Source organism: Lolium perenne, chromosome 5 (genome assembly GCF_019359855.2).
Source record: "Lolium perenne isolate Kyuss_39 chromosome 5, Kyuss_2.0, whole genome shotgun sequence".
In the NCBI taxonomy this organism is placed as follows: Eukaryota; Viridiplantae; Streptophyta; class Magnoliopsida; order Poales; family Poaceae; genus Lolium; species Lolium perenne.
The window spans coordinates 253,590,498-253,610,891 of NC_067248.2; the positions used below are offsets into that span (position 1 = coordinate 253,590,498).

At 51.7% G+C, this 20,394-nt stretch overlaps 1 protein-coding gene and 1 non-coding gene across 2 annotated transcripts; one reads left to right on the plus strand and one right to left on the minus strand.

The window, feature by feature from the left end:
- Positions 1-4,309: 4,309 nt before the first annotated feature.
- Positions 4,310-7,434, plus strand: LOC127302738 (uncharacterized). Its single transcript, XM_051333279.2, has 5 exons — positions 4,310-4,584; positions 4,953-5,071; positions 5,434-5,491; positions 5,604-5,681; positions 7,079-7,434. Exons 1-5 carry the CDS (start codon positions 4,464-4,466, stop codon positions 7,270-7,272), a joined length of 570 nt encoding a protein of 189 aa, XP_051189239.1. The 5' UTR covers positions 4,310-4,463; the 3' UTR covers positions 7,273-7,434.
- A 2,588-nt stretch (positions 7,435-10,022) lies between these two features.
- TRNAA-AGC (transfer RNA alanine (anticodon AGC)) lies at positions 10,023-10,095 on the minus strand. Its single transcript has one exon. It is a non-coding gene; the product is annotated as a tRNA-Ala (tRNA).
- Positions 10,096-20,394: the final 10,299 nt, after the last annotated feature.

The window sequence follows — 20,394 nt, forward strand, 5'->3', positions numbered from 1 at the left end:
CTGGTGTTATGTGCTGTTGTAATGGATAGTCCGATGTTTAAACACCTGTCTGTGCTCTCCTGGAATGCCCAAGGGCTTGGCCAGGACGACAAATGCACCCTTGTTCGTGATGTTATTCAGGCTGCAAACCCCTCCATCGCTTGCATCCAAGAAACTAAACTTGCTCGGACTGATAACTCCAAAACTCGGTCCTTCCTTACCCCTCGTCTCTCTTCGTTTGCCACTCGGGACGCCGATGGCAGCCGTGGTGGGATTCTAACTGCCTGGGATCCCGCCATGTTTTCCCTTTCTTCTAGCACTCCTCGCCTTTTCTCGCTCACCACCACCCTGTCCTCCACCACAACTGACCTATCCTTCTCCATCACTAACGTGTACGCCTCCGCTGACCACTCCCTCACCCAATCCTTCATCACTGAAATGCTCTCCATCCTTCCCTCCATCGCCGGCCCTTGGTTGGTTTGTGGAGATTTTAATCTCATCCGATACCCACACGAGAAGAACAACGCAAACTTTGATCGCGCTCTTGCCGGTGCGTTCAATGGCATGATCAACGACATGGCCTTCATTGAATTGCCTCTCTCGGATCGCTGCTTTACTTGGACAAACCGCCGCTCCCCTCCCACCCTTGCCCGGTTAGACCGGGCCTTCTTTAATGAAGCTTGGGACTCCATCTTCCCCAACTCCGTTCTCTCATCCCGCCCGCGCACCACCTCCGACCACTTCCCCCTTATTATCTCCGCCTCCACCAACATTCCCTCCTCCCACAGATTTTTCTTCGAAAACCCTTGGCTCCTCCACCCACACTTCCTCCCCACCACCATTCCCGCCTGGACGCAAGGACCTACATGTGATGATGCGGCCAGTACCATTGCTGCAAGGGTAAAAAGGTTTCGGTTTGCCACGAAAACTTGGAAGAAAAACCACCGCTTTATCATCAGATTTGATAACAACTGCAAATTCATCGTTGACCTTATCGACCTTCTCGAGGAAACTCGTATGATTTCAGGTGAAGAGGAGGCCCTCCGCCGCGATGCCAGAGCCGCTCTTGAGTTCTCCCTTCGCTCCCAAGCCGCCTACTGGAAGCAACGCGGAAAATTTCGTGCTGTCCGCGAAGGGGACGGCAACACCAGGTTCTTCCACGCCATGGCCTCCCACCGACGTCGTCGGAACTAGATCAGGTCGCTCCTGCTCGACGATGGCAGCATCGCTGTCGCCCACGGAGACAAGGCGCATGCGCTGCATGCCTTCTACACCGATCTCTTGGGGCGGGCTCGCGACACCCGCTGGGCCTTTGACCTCGACCGGCTCTACCGCGACTCTCGCCGCGTCGATGGCCCAAGGCTCGTGGCCCCCTTCTCACCTGCGGAGCTCAAGGCTGCGGCCTTCGGGCTCGACCGCACCAGCGCCCCCGGCCCGGACGGTTTGGGCCCCAGCTTCTTCCAGGCTGCCTGGAGCGACGTCGGCCAGGACATGCAGCGCCTCGCCGACGGCTTCCACGCGGGCAACGTCGATCTGGCCAGGATCAACAGGGCTCATGTCGTTCTTCTTCCGAAACGTGACGGCATGCTGCCTCCCAGCGCGTTCCGCCCCGTCTCGCTCCAAAACTGCGACATGAAAATCCTGTGCAAGACGCTCACCACTCGCCTCCAACAACAGATCGCGGGCGTGATCGACGTCGACTCGCCCGCTTCATCGCCGGGCGCAGCATCTCCGAGAACTTCGTCTACGCGACGGAAATGGTGTAATCCTGCTTCAAGCGCGCCGCCCCAACCCTTGTCCTCAAGCTCGACTTCGCCAAAGCGTTTGACTCCATCGACTGGGGCAGCCTGCGGCGAATCCTTCTGGCTAGAGGCTTCCCTCCCCTCTGGTGCGACTGGATGGATACCATTTTCCACTCCTCCATGTCGGTGGTGCTGCTCAATGGGATCCCCGGACGCTGGATCAACTGCAAGCGAGGGCTCCGTCAGGGGGACCCTCTATCTCCGTACCTTTTCCTCCTGGTGGCTGACATTCTTCAGAAGCTGATTCAGCAGGATGGCATGCTCTAGCACCCACTGATCGACCGCTCCCGCCTCGGTGCCGCAATACGCGGACGACACCTTGATCATCCTCCGGCCGACCACCGGTGCGGCTGATCGGCTCAAGGAAATCCTCGACAACTTCGCCAACGCCACCGGCCTTGTCATCAACTTCACCAAGAGCACCCTCGTCCCAATGTCCGTCGACGACGACTTGCCGGCTTCGGCAATCGCGGCCCTGGGGTGCTCCGTCGAAGGGTTTCCTGCACCTACTTGGGACTCCTCTCTCCCGTGATAAGCTCAACATCGACGCCTTCACCCCGCTCATCGCCAAGGCCGACAAATTCCTCTCCGCCGGCGAGCTCTCTCCTCCGTCTCCGGCAGCCGCCTCGTGCTCGTGAACGCCGTTCGGACTCCTTCCCACCCACGCTATGGCAGCGCTCATGCCGCCGCCGTCGGTGATCAAGGCCCTCGACGCTCTTCGTCGCTCCTTCCTCTCGGGACGCCGGCGAGCGTGCCTCCGGAGCAGTAATGCCTTGTGGCCCGGGACAAGGTCTGTCGCTCCAAAGGCGAGGGCGGACCGGGTGTGCGCGCCTTGCTGTCCAAAATGCCCGCCTCCTCGTCAAGCTCCTACACCGGCCGCACGCCGCCCGACTCCCCGGCTGCGTGGAAGTGGGCGGAGATTGGCGACCGCTCGGCTCGATGCGGTGGCGCGCGCCGCTCCGGCCGGCAACCACCGGGCGACCTGCGCAAGCTGATTCCCTCTACCGCTCTATCACCTCTGTCTCGGTGGGAGATGGCCGCCGAGCCTCTTTCTGGCATGACTCCTGGCTTCCCGGAGGAGCCCTGGCCGCATCGCACCACGCTCTCTACACCCACACCACCAAGCCGGACGCGACCGTGGCGCAAGTCCTGCAGGCTGGCATCGACAATGCCCTCGCTCCACGCCTCTCCACGGTGGCGGCGCATGAGCTGGAGCTGCTCCGCCCTCTCCTCGACTCGGTCTCGATCAGGGACGAGCCCGACTCTCGCTCCTTGCACCGCTGTGCCGGGCCGTCAAACTCCCTTCGCGCAGCTGAGCTCTACCGGCTCTGCCACTTCGGCGGCGAGCAGTCTGCTCATGCAAGCTTCCTCTGGGACGGTTGGGCCCCCTCCAGTCAAATTCTTCGCCCGGGCCGCCGGTCAAGTCGCGAATTCAGACCAGGGACAACCTCCTTCGCAAGACCATCGTCGGCCGTCGCCGAGGCTAGCTGCCCCATGTGCACCGCCTCCATGGAGACCACAAGCCACCCGATTCTCCACCGTCCCGTCGCTGAAAAATTCTCGGGTCGCCGTTGGAGTTGCCGTGCCTATCGCTGCTCACATCGACGGCTGCACCTCATCCGGCGCCGCTGAGTGTGCCGCGAAATCGCTCTACCTTCATTCTGCTTGGTTGCTGGCACTTATGGAAGCAGCGGAATGCGAAAGTCTTCCGTGGCGAGGATCCGTCTCTCCCTCGCTTGCTGAAAAACTGCCGCGACGATGCCACTCTATGGCGGGGGCGCCTTCCTTCTAGGCTGCAGGACGCGGTTGACGCCTGGCTTGCCTGCCTCCGCAACCCTGATGTAAACTGATGTAACATAAAACTCTTTCTGCCCTCTATCTTTCTGCTATACAACATCTGGGGCCTGCCCCTTTTTTTCAATATAATTCAGGTGGGGATCCTCCCCCCCCCCCCGGTGAAAATTCGAAAAAAAAAACATTCTCCTAAAACTTTCTCCCTTTGCCTCTCTTGCCATTGCGGGTACCTACAGGCAGGCACTTATGTCCTGCCCTGCAGCAAAGAAGGTCTTGATTTCACTGATAATTTGATCATCCTTAGCGCCCCGACTTTTCACATGCGGGCCATTAGTATCATCCCAAGCAAGAAACCTTCATACACACCACTCACAATTCGATCCTTTATCAATTGCATTTCATGTCATCAACCTGCCATGTTTCCGCGGCCTAAGATGACGACGAGTTGGTGTACATCTGTTCGTGGAAGGAATTTTTTCGCTAGTTCGATATGATCATGATCTAGTCAAGCGCTAGTCTGTTATTTGATATTTTTTGTCTAGTCTGATTTGATGAAAAATATACAACATGAACACATAGACAAAAAAAAACCATACACCAAATGGAAAACACATGAAATGAAAAGAGAAGAAAAAAAAAGGCTAATCCTATTCCTAGCTGGCGATCAAGGGAAAAAAAGAACGAGAAACTTATCCATCCGGCGTCGTCGCCGAGCGGGCCGGGCCCCACGCTGCTGTAGGACACCAACTGCAGAGTCGCTCGTCATCAGTCCGTCGCCGTCTCCGTCTCCGTCTCCGTCCTCTCTCCCCCCTTCCACGCCAGTCCAGAAGCCACCCTGCCGCCGCGCGCCCCCGCCCCGACCCCAGTTCAACCCAGCTCAACGCCCGCATGGCCTTCGCCAGCTCGCTCCTGCCCGCGCCGGCCTCCCGCGTCCGCGCGGGCCCCGCCTTCACGGCGGTCAACCGGAACGGCGGCGTTTCGCTGCGGCGCCGGGGAGCCCGGCTCGGAGGTATCTATGCTTCGCCCAGCTCGTGCTTAACTTAATTGCCACGCGTACTCAACAAGTCAAGATTGATTCTTTCGCTTCGATTTGGAGCGAGCTAGACTGAATTTAGCTGCGATGTTCAGATGTCAGTGTACCTGACAGTGCATTAGCCTTTGTTTGCTGCACTGAAGTTAGTGGATTTCTCAACATCTTTGGCTCTGTACTTAGCAGCAGGTAGAAATCTGGTGATTCGGAACCAAACTGCAAGCTAACAGCACTTGCCAAGAAAATCTGAAAGCGTCCTTATTTGTTGTTTATGTTCGAAGTGGTAGGATGGATGGTTGAGCTGAGACCTGCTGTCTGACGTTCGTTTCCTGTTTGTTCTGTGCCAGTTAGGGCTGAAGTTAACGAATCTGGAAGCGCGTTAGCGATTGATGCTCTCTCCCAGGTTAAACATGTTCTACTTCCGATCACTGACCGCAACCCTTACCTCTCAGAAGGTACAAGACAGGTGTGTTTCCTTTTTTCCGACATTCATCAGTTTGCTGTTTGTTGCTTCGTTGCTAATTGAGTATATAGAACATATATATACATTGACCAAACGTTAGCGGCTTAAGCTAAGTTTATCACGCGATGCGTTGCTGCTTGATCTGCATCAGCGGGGACAAAGGATCAAGCGCTTTGACTTTGCTTTGTGCCCCGGGATCCACCACAAGCTGGGTTTGAGAGCCGTGTGATGGGTATTTCCAGGGCAGTTTGATTTAATCTTCAGCGGAACAACTTACCTGATTATTTTTACTTTATCGTTCATTTTTACTTGCTCTGTATAGACTTGAAATAGTCGCTTATCCATAATGGCTGTTGATGTACCAGGCTGCAGCAACAACCACTTCTCTAGCAAAGAAGTATGGTGCAAACATTACAGTAGTTGGTATGATCTCAATTTCTTTGAAACATTTCCCTTCCTTTGCTTAATTAATTGCGCATATTCAGTGACATAGTTTAAGTTCTGCTGCATTATAAATCTATACTCTTCATTTCAGTTATTGATGATAAGCCCAAGGAGTCATTCCCAGAGCATGATACTCAAATGTCAAGCATTAGATGGCACCTTTCTGAAGGTTAGAACCATTTCACTTATTCTTTTTTTGAGAAAATGAGCTGCATTGCATTAAGACAAGGCACTCTCAGATGCCATGAGGTTTACAACCAAGTCTGGGGGGTTAACAGCCCACACCTTACACACTTTATTCTCGCAGCTAAACTTTGCTAAAAGATGCGCTACACCATTACCAGTACGGCGCGCATGCCTAATGGAGTGATCAACGAAGCCTTGCAGCATTGACTTGATTTCTTCCACCAATGGCCCATGTAGAGACCGATCAGTTTCACTGCTCCGTAGCTTTGTCACCGCCCCAAGGCAATCCGACTCCAAACACACCTTCCGAATATCCTTTTCCTTTGCTAATATCAGTGCTCGCTTGCAAGCTGGAAGTTCTATACGCTCAGGATCCGATATGGAGGTGAAGAAATGGCCTTCCCCGGCAACGAAACTGCCATGATGATTCCTTAGAATCACACCGCTTCCACCATATCCTTCCTTTACCGAAAAAGCTCCGTACGTATTAGCCTTACACCGGTGGCTGCCAGTGCTCCACCACCTTAGAGGATTCACGGACACTGCCTTGCACAACACCCAGCCATTCCTCGACCATGAAAATAGAGCGTCTCACAATGTCAGATGGAGCAGCTATCTGGACATCAGCCCTTGCGTCATTTCTAGCTAACCAAGCTTGGTAAATTACCATCACACAGATGCTTAGCTCTTTATCATTCAGCTTCCCTAGCCAGTCAAGGACCCATCCATGCAGCTCCCGGTGCCCTCGAACCGTGTTACCTGGGCCATGAAGTTGCAGCCCTGTTAGTTGGCGAGCACTTTCCCAAATAGCCACAGCATGCGGGCATCTCCAGAACCTGTGAATTAACGTCTCCTCGCGATTGCACACGATACATTTAATACCCTCTTTAATTTGCCTCCTTTGCAATTCCTTGCCAACCGCTAAACCATCCTGGATGAGTCTCCATATGTGGATTTTTGCCTTGCCTGGGACATCTGCCGCCCAAAGGGCGAGCCAACCTTTATGCTCGTCACAGTTCCTGGACGACCCTTCCCTTCGCTCCTTATCACTGTTTAACTGCACTTTCAAGTGGTATGCCTACTTGACACTAAATATCCCGTTTTTGGTGTAGTTCCAAGCCATGTAGTCATCAGTTCCAGCTCGACCTACAGGAATTTTCAGTATGAAGGGCATTGTAGCCACGCCTTACAAAGTTCTCAAAACATTAGCGGACAGCTCACGGCAGCAAGATAACCACCCAAACCTTCTAGCCACACATTATAGACCCAATAGGAAAACATAACCTTTCCGAAGGTTATCCCCATATCATTCATCGCCGCTTGTTTCTGAATCGTGGTGCCTTTTTGTAACGGCGTACTGATATCCATTCTTCTGTCCAGGTGGATTTACAGAGTTTGGGTTGATGGAGCGCCTTGGAGAAGGAAAGAAGCCGACGGCTATCATCGGAGAGGTCGCAGATGAGCTGGAGTTAGACCTGGTTGTCCTTAGCATGGAAGCGATCCACTCTAAGCACGTTGACGGGAATTTGCTTGCTGAATTCATCCCCTGCCCCGTTCTGATGCTCCCCCTCTGATCAGCTTTGCTGGCTGTTGTTTTTTGAGATGAAATTTCCGACTGTTTCTTGGATACGACGATACATTCCGGTTAGCTAATGGTTCTACCTTGTACGCTGCTGTCATGTTAGATTTGTGATTCTGTGAATATTTGCAGGAACATTAAGTGGTTTCTTGCTGAATTCTGCTGTGCCATGTTGCCATTTTCATCAATCTCACAAGATATGCTGCTGCCTGCTGCTGGAAATTGTATTATGCAAATAACAAGAAAGGATTTGTGTAGGCTATAAAGAAGCAATGGAAGGAAATAAAAAAATTGAAAAATATTTGGAGATGCGATTCTGTGAAAATTTCCACGAACATTAAGTGGCCCCTCTCTGAAATCTGATGTGCCATGTTCTTGCTGTCATGTTAGATTTGTGATTTTGTGAATATTTGCAGGAACATTAAGTGGTTTCTTTCTCAAATCTGTTGTGCCATGTTGTTTTCATCAATCTGACGAGATATGCCGCTGCCTGCTGCTTGTGCTGGAAATTGTACCATGAAAAGAACAAGAAAAGGATTTGTGTAAGCAATGTAAGGAAATACAATTTTTGGAGATGTGATTTTTTTTAATCACATACATATAAATAGCTAGCAAGCCGCCTTATTAAATTTTTTTCAGTCCCCTTTGATACCCTGGTAAGGAAAAGAGTGTCAAAAACTTGCAGCCACACATCAAGATCCCATAGATCCGGATATGTTGGAGATGTGATTCTGTGAAAATTTCTATGAACATTAAGAGCATCCCCACTCGTTTGGGCTCCCCACGCCCCAAATCCCGCGAAATTTTCGTCCGGATTGGAGGAAGATTTGGCGTGGGGAGGCCCATTTTCCCAGCCGCGAGCCCAGGATGGATGCAACGTAATACGACGAATTCAGACAAAATAGGCGAATTCGTTCAAACATAAGCGAAATTTAATGATATTTAACATATAGAGGCGAGTTCGTACATAAATAGGCCGAATTCGTACATATATTTGAATTCGGCGATTGGCAAACTAATACTAAAAGTAAAAGCGGCCTCCTACATGCCGAAATGGCGGTAGAAGGTCGTGTAGTCGCCGCCGTCGTCATCGTCGCTGGAGCCGGCGTCGTCCTGGGGCGGCGGCGCCTCGTACTCGCCGGCTCGTGCCTCGCTGCGTCGCCGGCGCGTGGAGGCGACGGCCGGTAGATGTCGTCGTCGCCGCTCTCCTCGAGCTTGATCACCTCCTCGGGCGCGGCGTTCCGCGAGGACGACGGTGCGGCGGCGCGGCGGCGAGTTGTCGCGCGGCGGCCGGATCCAACATCCGCCGCCGCCGCTTCCGCCTCTCGGCGCTCCTGGGCCGCGCCTCGGACCACTCAGCGCGGCGTCGATGGGGAGGCTGTTGTCGGCGGGCACCAGGTCCTTCGCCGACCGGCGATCGCCTCCGCCACCGCGCGTCCTCCGCGCGCTTCGCCTCCTCCTCGGCGAGCTGGTTGGCGGCAGCCGCGGCGGCCCGATTCTTTGCCGTCTTCCTCTTCCGCCGCGATGCGGCGAGGAGGGCTGGTCGCGGATGACGAGCGCGCCGCCGCTGCGCCCTCTCGGTCGGCGGTGGAGACGCCGCTCCTTCTTCACGGTGGCCGGAGACGGCCACTCCTTCTTGACGGTGGCCGGCGTCGACCCGCCGGACCCAGACGCCGATCTCGAGCCCGACGACGAAGAGGACGGCGCCATCCTCCTCGGTATTCAGAACCACCGTGCCGGCGCGACACGGTAGCCGCCACCGGCGGCGGCATCCCCAGTGACAGTGGAGTTCCCGTCCTCGATGTGCGCGAGCACATTCTCGAGGGTGCGGTTGGGCGCGCTCCACCATCGGCGGCGGCCGGCGGCGTTGTTCCTTGCCGGAGGAGGAGGAGGGCCGTCGTAGCGGCGAGTTCGCGTTCGTACCTTCGCCGGAAGAACGCGATCCACGCTTCGTGGTTGTCGGGGAGAAGCGCGGATCCGCGCGCCGCTCGTCATCGAGAGTGACGCGCACCTCCTCGATCGCCGTTTGAGTGCGCCGCCACCCGTTGGCGGCGGCGGGATCGGCACGCCGCTCGCGCTCAGCCTCCAGCCTCCGGCACGCGGAAGTCCGGCGCGCAGGTAGCCCGCCGCGTGCAGGAGTCGCCCCTCCCATTTGTGGAGAGAGCGGTGGCCGAAGCCGTTGTTGGCCGCACCGTCGTTCGCCATTGCTGGTTCCTTCGAGTTCGGGGATGATTTGGGGGAAGACGAGCGAGGAGGTGAATGCGGGGCAGCCGGGGTAGTTCGGCGATAAATAGCGGTAGGCGCGCATGAAACCGAGGCGACGGCATTAACTCGCCGCGTGGAAGCTACGCGTCCGGCGAATGCTGACCGGCGGCAGGCTTTTACAGCGCGCGGAAGACGATGCGATGAGGACGACGATCGGTGTCTTTTGCCGACAAGTTGGGACCACCAGACGCGCGGGAACGTTTCGCGCGCTTTCGTTTCGTCCGGAGTCCCCGAGCGCGCCCCGGGGAGCCGGGGATGGCGTGGGCTCGCCGGATGGATGAAGGGCCAAATCCGGACGAAAACGAGAAACCGGGGGCGCGACTGGGCCGAATTACGCCGTCCGGATGGAAAAAACGCTCGCCGGGGCACGAGTGGAGATGCTCTAAGTGGTTCCTCTCTAAAATCTGATGTGCCATGTGATACTGTTTCCATCAATCTCACGAGATATGTTGCTGCCTAATAAAAAAATTAATTTTTTTTTGGAGATGCGGGGTATCGATCCCCGTACCTCTCGCATGCTAAGCGAGCGCTCTACCATCTGAGCTACATCCCCTTTTGCTTTAAGTAATGAAGTACCAGGATTAATACTCTTTAACGGAAAGAAAGATGATATACCAAGTACACATCGGCCTCTTCTAATAATCGAATGCTTGTTAGACATGTATTCCGTATCGGTTATGGTATAGTATACTACTCCGTATACGTCTTAGGTAGAGGGCATCGTTCTCCCACAACACCGACATGGTAGAGCTAGTCTTTTCCTACGTCTAGCGATACTCCGACGAAACCTAGATCGCGCCGTCACGATCGGCCGACTCTCCCAAAAATTTCCCGTCGTATCACGATTTCAAAAAAAAAAAAAAAAATCCTTCCCACCGCTGATCACGATCAGCTGCTGCTTTGATCTTTCATCTAAGTCAATCACGATCGGCGTGGTTCCAGAAGTCCTTGTCCAAGACGTACGCGCCGGTCACGATCGGTCCAAAATTCTCTCGTCCCTGCGGCCGGTTACGATCGGTACCAGAGATCATTGTCCCAGTCGCCAATTAGAGTTAGGATTAGGATTAGGGTTATAATCGGTCTCAGAAATTTCCGTCCAAGGTCGCCGGTCGAGATCGGTTGAAGCATGTCGTCGTCCTCCTCTGCAGCTGCTGTGACGGCCATGGCAGCCGCCCTTGGGGCCCCTTCTACAGAGAAACTTACAAGAGATAACTTCCAATTTTGGAAGATGCAAGCTCTCCCTGCGATTCAAGGCGCCCAAGCCATGGGGTTGCTCGATGGTTCTGACGCCCCGCCGCCGCAAAACCTTGAAGAAGATGCTGAAAAACAGAAATCTGCAGTTCCTAATGGTGCCTATGCTGTGTGGCCTGCCCCTGACCAAGCAGTTTTTAGTTACTTGATCAAAGGCTTCTCCCCGGATATCCTCGCACAAGTTTTTCGAAAGAGCATATATTAATATCATGGAGATAACAATTACATGTAGCCTCTGCAACAACATCATACCCTAATGGCATAAAGGATCCAAGCAACAAAAAATAAAATAGAGAAGAATTACAGAAAAACAAAAGTCCCACTATAGAGATCGAAAACCTGACACCACCAAGACAACACCAGAGGATCAGCTTCTCCATAAGCGACGTCTTCAAGAAGAAAACAATGCCCAAACGTTGTCGTCGTCCGATTTTCACCCTGAAGAAAGTCCTCCCTATCAAAACAATGCCTTCAACAAGAACATTGCCAGGCACAACCCATTAAGGCCAGACCTTTGAATTTCGCCCTGAGAGATAGAACCCTGAACTTCTCATGTGCAGTCGCCCCCACATACAAGTCGCTGTTTGAAGACACGAAACTCCAAGCCAATTCCACCTCACCACCAAGATCTGACCACAATTGCTCTTCCATTGATCTCGGCTTTTCTGACCTTCTCCACCAGCACCATGGAAAGAAAACGAGCTCCATGATATTAACAGTCAGCAGAGCTTCGAAGCACTCCCTCTGAAACATAACGGTCAGATAAAAAACATGGGTGCGCCCGACCGAAAATACCCAATCCATTAATCTTCAGGCATTGATCGCACAACGAATTTCGCCGGGAGGATCTTCCAGAACACGACAATCTAGCCAGCCCAGTGGAAAGAAGCTTCCGACTGGTCTTCACTTGGCGCGAGAGGAACCCTAGGACAACCACCTTTATTAGGCAGAACGGTAGGCCCCCTCGCTGCCACCCGCCGGTCGACCACATCGATGGAAAGAGGAAGCCGCCACCGACCATAGATCCGTTGATGAGCCATCCGCCGCCACCCCCTGATACGCGTACAGCACGCGACCATTGGGAACCCCAAGAGGAAGGTGTGATGCGTACAGCGGCAAGTTTTCCCTCAGTAAGAAACCAAGGTTTATCGAACCAGTAGGAGCCAAGAAGCACGTTGAAGGTTGATGGCGGCGAGATGTAGTGCGGCGCAACACTAGGGATTCCGGCGCCAACGTGGAACCTGCACAACACAACCAAAGTACTTTGTCCCAACGTAACAGTGAGGTTGTCAATCTCACCGGCTTGCTGTAACAAAGGATTAGATGTATAGTGTGGATGATGATTGTTTTCAGAGAACAGTAGAACAAGTATTGCAGTAGATTGTATTCGATTAAAAGAATGGACCGGGGTCCACAGTTCACTAGAGGTGTCTCTCCCATAAGATAAATAGCATGTTGGGTGAACAAATTACAGTTGGGCAATTGAAAAATAGAGAGGGCATGACCATGCACATACATGATATGATGAGTATAGTGAGATTTAATTGGGCATTACGACAAAGTACATAGACCGCTATCCAGCATGCATCTATGACTAAAAAGTCCACCTTCAGGTTATCATCTGAACCCCTTCCAGTATTAAGTTGCAAACAACAGACAATTGCATTAAGTATGGTGCGTAATGTAATCAATAACTACATCCTCGGACATAGCATCGATGTTTTATCCCTAGTGGCAACAAGACATCCACAACCTTAGAACTTTCTCGTCATCGTCCTGCATTTAATGGAGGCATGAACCCACTATCGAGCATAAACACTCCCTCTTAGAGTTACTAGCAAAAACTTGGCCAGAGCCTCTACTAACAACGGAGAGCATGCAAGATCATAAATAACACATAGATATAAATTGATAATCAACATAACATAGTATTCTCTATCCATCGGATCCCAACAAACACAACATGTAGCATTACAAATAGATGATCTTGATCATGTTAGGCAGCTCACAAGACCCGACAATGAAGCATAATTAGGAGAAGACGACCATCTAGCTACTGCTATGGACCCATAGTCCAGGGGTGAACTACTCACTCATCACTCCGGAGGCGACCATGGCGGTGAAGAGTCCTCCGGGAGATGATTCCCCTCTCCGGCAGGATGCCGGAGGCGATCTCCTGAATCCCCCGAGATGGGATTGGCGGCGGCGGCGTCTCTGGAAGGTTTTCCGTATCGTGGCTCTCGCATGCGGGGGTTTCGCGACGAAGGCTATAAGTAGGCGGAGGAGATAGGTCGGGGGCCCGACAGGCCCCACACGAGGCCGGCGCGGCCAGGGCTTGGGCCGCGCCGCCCTACTGTCTGGCCACCTCGTGGCCCCACTTCGTGACTCCTTCGGTCTTCTGGAAGCTTCGTGGCAAAATAGGACCCTGGGCGTTGATTTCGTCCAATTCCGAGAATATTTCCTTACTAGGATTTCTGAAACCAAAAACAGCAGAAAACAACAACTGGCTCTTCGGCATCTCGTTAATAGGTTAGTGCCGGAAAATGCATAAATATGACATAAAATATGCATAAAACATGTAGGTATCATCAATAATGTGGCATGGAACATAAGAAATTATCGATACGTCGGAGACGTATCAGCATCCCCAAGCTTAGTTTCTGCTCGTCCCGAGCAGGTAAACGATAACAAAGATAATTTCTGGAGTGACATGCCATCGTAACCTCGATCATACTATTGTAAGCATATGTAATGAATGCAGCGATCAAAGCAATGGTAAATGACATGAGTAAACAAATGAATCATATAGCAAAGACTTTTCATGAATAGTACTTTTAAGACAAGCATCAATAAGTCTTGCATAAGAGTTAACACATAAAGCAATAATTCAAAGTAAAGGCATTGAAGCAACACAAAGGAAGATTAAGTTTCAGCGGTTGCTTTTAACTTATAACATGTATATCTCATAGATATTGTCAATGTAAAGTAATATAACAAGTGCAATATGCAAGTATGTAGGAATCAATGCACAGTTCACACAAGTGTTTGCTTCTTGAGGTGGAGAGAAATAGGTGAACTGACTCAACATAAAAGTAAAAGAAAGGCCCTTCGCAGAGGGAAGCATTGATTGCTACATTTGTGCTAGAGCTTTGGTTTTGAAAACAAGAAACAATTTTGTCAACGATAGTAATAAAGCATATGTGTTATGTAAATTATATCTTACAAGTTGCAAGCCTCATGCATAGTATACTAATAGTGCCCGCACCTTGTCCTAATTAGCTCGGATTACCGGGATTATCATCGCAATACATATGTTTTAACCAAGTGTCACAAAGGGGTACCTCTATGCCGCCTGTACAAAGGTCTAAGGAGAAAGCTAGCATAGAATTTCTCGCTTTTGATTATTCTCAACTTAGACATCCATACCGGGACAACATAGACAACATATAATGGACTCCTCTTTAATGCATAAGCATTTAGCAACAATTAATGTTCTCATATGAGTTTGAGGATATTTGTCCAAAACTGAAACTTCCACCATGATTCATGGCTTTAGTTAGCGGCCCAATGTTCTTCTCTAACATTATGCATGCTCTAACCATTAAATAAGTGGTAAATCGCCCTTACTTCAGACAAGACGGACATGCATAGCAACTCACATGATATTCAACAAAGAGTAGTTGATGGCGTCCCCAGGAACATGGTTATCGCACAACAAGCAACTTAATAAGAGATAAAGTGCATAAGTACATATTCAATAGCACAATAGTTTTTAGGCTATTTGTCCCATGAGCTATGTATTGTAAAGATGAAGAATAGAAATTTAAAGGTAGCACTCAAGCAATTTACTTTGGAATGGCGGAGAAATACCATGTAGTAGGTAGGTATGGTGGACGCAAACGGCATAGTGGTTGGCTCAAGGATTTTGGATGCATGAGAAGTATTCCCTCTCGATACAAGGTTTTAGGATAGCAAGGTTATTTGAAACAAACACAAGGATGAACCGGTGCAGCAAAACTCACATAAAAGACATATTGTAAACATTATAAGACTCTACACCGTCTTCCTTGTTGTTCAATCCTTCACTAGAAATTATCTAGACCTTAGAGAGACCAATTATGCAAACCAAATTTTAGCAAGCTCTATGTATTTCTTCATTAATAGGTGCAAAGTATATGATGCAAGAGCTTAAACATGAGCACAACAATTGCCAAGTATCAAATTATCCAAGACATTTTATCAATTACTACATGTAGCATTTCCCGTTTCCAACCATATAACAAATTAACGAAGAAGATTCAACCTTCGCCATGAATACTATGAGTAAAGCCTAAGGACATATTTGTCCATATGCAACAGCGGAGCGTGTCTCTCTCCCACACAAAGAATGCTAGGATCCACTTTATTCAAACAAAACAAAAACAAAAACAAACCGACGCTCCAAGCAAAGCACATAAGATGTGATGGAATAAAAATATAGTTTCATTAGAGGAACCTGATAATGTTGTCGATGAAGAAGGGGATGCCTTGGGCATCCCCAAGCTTAGACGCTTGAGTCTTCTTAAAATATGCAGGGGTGAACCACCGGGGCATCCCCAAGCTTAGAGCTTTCACTCTCCTTGATCATATTGTATCATCCTCCTCTCTTGATCCTTGAAAACTTCCTCCACACCAAACTCAAAACAACTCATTAGAGGGTTAGTGCACAATCAAAATTTACATGTTCAGAGGTGACATAATCATTCTTAACACTTCTGGACATTGCACAAAGCTACTGAAAGTTAATGGAATCGAAAAATCCATCAAGCATATCAAAACAGGCAATGCGAAATAAAAGGCAGAATCTGTCAAAACAGAACAGTTCGTAAAGACGAATTTTATTGAGGCACCAGACTTGCTCAAATGAAAATGCTCAAATTGAATGAAAGTTGCGTACATATCTGAGGATCACTCACGTAAATTGGCATAATTTTCTGTGTTACCTACAGAGAATTTTGCCCAAATTCGTGACAACAAAGAAATCTGTTTCTGCACAGTAATCCAAATCTAGTATGAACCTTACTATCAACGACTTTACTTAGCACAACTATGCAACAAAATAAGATAAGGAGAGGTTGCTACAGTAGTAACAACTTCCAAGACTCAAATATGAAATAAAAGTACTGTAGTAAAAACATGGGTTGTCTCCCATAAGGGCTTTTCTTTAACGCCTTTCAGCTAGGCGCAGAAAGTGTATATGAAGTATTATCAAGAGACGAAGTATCAACATCATTTTCACAATTTATCCCATTAGGTATCTTAGATGCTCCCTTATCTATAGTGGTTTTAAGAGCTTTATCAATTTTAGGCCTATAAAAGTTTTATCGTCGTGGTGAACGAGCAGATGCCATAGGATGGCTTAGATTGGGGCCGAATGGACGCTAGAGGATTCGGGGGAGGGTTTGTGATCAGGTGGGATGAACTTCCGGATGGTTTCCTCAAGAACTTGGCCAAGGCCAGAGGTTGAAGAAGAAAGACACAAGGAAGAACTCGCTCTAGATCACCATGTTCATTGATTCTCACAAGTTACAGGTTTGTGGTTCGTGCCTCGCTACTATCGTGCGTGCTTGCCCGTAAGGAGGGCTGCCCCCTCTCCTTATATAGGGGAGAGGGTGGCTTACAGGGCAAGAAACCCTAATGGCATCTTTGACTAGACAAACTACTTTACAAAGCTACTTTAATCACAGATGACGCCGGGGTCCTCTTTAATCAGGGCTGCTGATGTCCTCCGGCTTCTTTTAGCATCATCCCTCTCTTTGGCGCCAGGGCTCTGATTAAAGCCACTTTGCTTAGCTCATCCTTGTCTTCTTGCTCTGAAGAGAATCTTTGACCAGTCCTGCCGATAGGCCCTTCTTTCCGGTAACTTCTTTACCGGGTTCCGGCATGCCCCCTTGGGGATGCCGGCTTAGCTTCACTTAGCCCAAGCCCCTACCTTTGTTACCGGTAAGAATATTAAACCGGTATCTCGATGGCTCAAACCATCCGGTTTGGCATGCCTTTGGCATACCGGGGGTTATCCCCCCAACATTAGTCCCCGAAGCTGGTATAGTCTGGTGGATTCTATCCTACAGACCATGCCAGGTTTTCATCTTTTTAGGATACCGGTTTAATCTCTCCGGCCTGAGCTTAGATTTGGCATCTTTGCCCTTTTTTCTCTTTCCTCTCTTTGCAAGGCATCTTCCGGCATCTCTCTTTTCCGGCATCTTTTGCATTTACTCCTTCCTCGGCGAAGTCGAGAATATTTTGGGCCCCGCGCCTGTCAGTGACATGCGCACTGTTAACTGCCACGCCAGTGTCAGTTGTCACTTCGCTTCGACTCCCGCGCGGTCATTAAATGCCCCACTGCAGATCCCACTAGCCGTTTTGGATCCCGTGTGTGCCTCCGTGTGGCGTCCACTTTCTCTCGTGTATCTCCTCGCCACGTGGCGGCCCGTGGTGCGAACCGCCGCGGCCCGCGAGGCGAACCGCCGCGGCCCGCGAGGCGAACCGCCGCGGCCCAGCGGTTTTCGGCCCACCTTCTCTCTCCTTTATAAGCACAACCGCCCCTTCTTCTTCATCTTCTTCGCATTCCCCATCCTTCGCGCACAGTGCTCCTCGCCTTTGCGCTTCCGCCGCTCTCCGTCCGTCGTCGCTCGTTCAAGCTCCGGCGCCCGGTGAACTCACGCCGTGCTTCCGCCGGACCTCGCTGTGCGGGAATCTTCAGCAGCATCTTCACCGCGCCCGCTGCATTCGTGCTTCTCCGCGAGCTTCTCCGCCTCGCCGTCGACGGTGGTCGTTGGCGACCGCAGGCCCTCTCCTTCGCCGGCGGAAGTCTTCCTCAGCGACCGCGCCGCTCAAGGTTGGTAGCAATCTTACTTTGCTCGCCGTTTGCTTGCTTTTCAGATCTTGGGTCTGCGGTGTTCTTATTTCTTCTTTTTCTTTGGTTTTCTTCTTATTCGTAGATCTTCACGCGGGGTTCAAGTGTGGGATTTCTGTTTTTCTGCCTAGCCATCCAATGTCTGACGAGGAATCTTCCTCCGCACCCTCTTCTTCTTTTTCCGCTAAGCGCCGTAGGCAATCTCCCGGCGAATCCACGGCTTCAGATCCGATGGATACCGATTCCGACAACCATCAGGAATCCGGTAGCCGCCAAGAGTCCGGTGGCCATCTAGAATCCGGTAGCCTTAGTCAAGCTTCCGGTAGCCAAGAAGCGAGTAGCTCTGGCCAAGCCTCTAGTAGCTCTAGCCAATCTTCCGGCGCAGAGCCTTCCCCAATCACTCGCGGAGCCTGGATGGGCTCCAATGTCACTGAGTATGAGATCGATTGGTTATACCGGTCCCGCAGGATTCCGGAAGGAGTAGTCTGCCGGATTCCCGGTGACGAAATCGAACCGGACCCCGAGCCCGGTGAACATGTTGTTTTTCTCGCTCACTTTGAGCGTGGCTTCGGCCTTCCTGCCTCCCCTTTTTTCCGGGAGTTTTTAGATTTTTATGAACTCCAACCTCACCACCTTCCTGGCAACGCCATCTTTTACCTCTCTTGCTATGCCACCTTCATGGAGGCTTATATCGGCATTCGTCCCACTCGTGAGACGTTTGCCCGCTTCTTTTGTTTGCGGATTAACTCCGTCCAGGGCAAGGAAATCCCCAAGCCCAAACCGCCCGTGGAGTGCGGATCTTGCATCATTGGCTCCCGTCAAGGGAGCACTTTCCTTAAGTTTGCCGGCCTCGAGTCCTGCCGCGCCTGGCAAGGAACCTTTTTCTATGTGAAGAATGACGGCCGCGCCAATCTCATCGATCTTCCTCCGTTCCAAGCGGGGCCTCCTAGTAGAACCAACTGGAGCTACAACCCGAAGACGGATCACGCCGAAACCAACCGGGTGGTACGCTTCTTGGCTTCTTTGAAGAAGGAGACCAACATCTGCTCTGATGATATCATCCGCACCTTTATATCGCGCCGGGTGCTTCCTCTGAAGCGCCGCGCGCATAGGATGAGCGAGATGTACGGCCCTGGCGATCCTACCAAGATCACAAGCCGTCCTCTTAGCAAGAAGGATGTTGTTCGCAAGGCTAAGCAGATTTGCCAAACTGCTATGCCATTTGATTGGGTATGGGGCTTGCTTCCCCTCAGCACTACTAACCCTCCGACCCAAGAAGTAAGGGATTACGCAATTGGGGTAGTTTTTGCCGGCAACTTTCTGCTTTTGTTAACTTTCCTTTTTTCGTGTTTCAGGCCAAGGACCGCTTCCCCCTCATCCAAGCCGAGCGACGTGGGATTCCGGTGAAGCGCGCCCTTGACTCCTTCGACCCAGATCCCTACATTTTTTGGAAGGATCTGAAGATGGGCAGGACCCCGGCTGCGCGCCTTGGCCGGGACCCGCCGGAGCCAACCGGGTCCTCCGATGACTTGACCATGCTCGAGGTATTTTCTTTTCCGGTTTCTTGTACTTTTCCGCTATCGCCTTCTTGTGAATTTTTCCTTAGCTATGTTCAACTTACAGATCCACGAGCATGCGCCGCCCCTGCGCGCTGAGGCCGGCCAGGAGTTTGTGGACAAACTCATGGCCCAAGGCCAAAAGAACAAGCAGCCGGCATCTAATGCCGGTTCCAGCCAGGCCCCTCCCTCCAAGCGCTTCCGGACTGAGCCCTTGGGGGAGAAGCAAGTGGGCGTGCGCCGCTACGGGCGCAAGGCGATGCCGACTGCTTCCGGGTAAATTTTTTATTTTCTTGCTTGCCTCTTTTTGCCAAGTTTTTTTTCCGGTTGCTTTTTCCCAACCATCCTTCTTTCTTTCTTTCAGCCCCGCGCTCAAGCTAGGCCCAAGGCCATCGGGCTCTGAAGGTTCCGCAAGGACTTCAACCCCTCCTCCTCACTCAGGCCCGGCACCATCTGGTGCCGGCAACACCTCTGCCTCCCTTTCGGGGGGCACAACAAATTCGGGGCGTGCGGCCCCTTCATCATCAGATCACCGCACGGAGGAGGATCTTTCCTTTCTCCAAGAGAACCAAGATACCGGCGCCAGCAACATCGGCGCCGAAGAAGAAGAAACTGCTGGGCGGGTGGAGCCTCCGGCTCCTCCCGTCCCTGAAAAGATGACAACTTCCGCGCCGGAATCTTCCGCGCCGGAAGGCTCCAAACCGGGTGACGCGCCTAGCGCTCCCCCTTCTCCACGAACCATTCTCATGCCACCTCCAGATGCTCCTCGCACCAAGCCCTCCAGGGCTGCTCCGACTGCGCCGCCGCCCAAGGCTTCCAAGCTGATCAAGGGGAAGGCGATAGCCTCCAGCGCCCCTTCCGGCGGCCAGCAGCCCCTGGTGCTGCACGTCGCCAAGGCCGCCAAGGATACCGCTACGAAGGCCACCGGCCTCCTTGGTCAGACATTGCGAGTTCCAGCGCAAAGGCCAGGACTTGGGGTATCTTCTGCCCTACGCCCAAAAGTGGAACGCTGCGGACATGACTCCGGCGACCCGCGGCTTGGGCAAGGACAGGCTGCCGGCACCTGACCCTGTCGGGGACCGGTCTTCCGAGGAGCACTTCATGCGGCTTCGCAGCGCCGTGAAGGAGCTCGACAGCGCGTGGTACGATT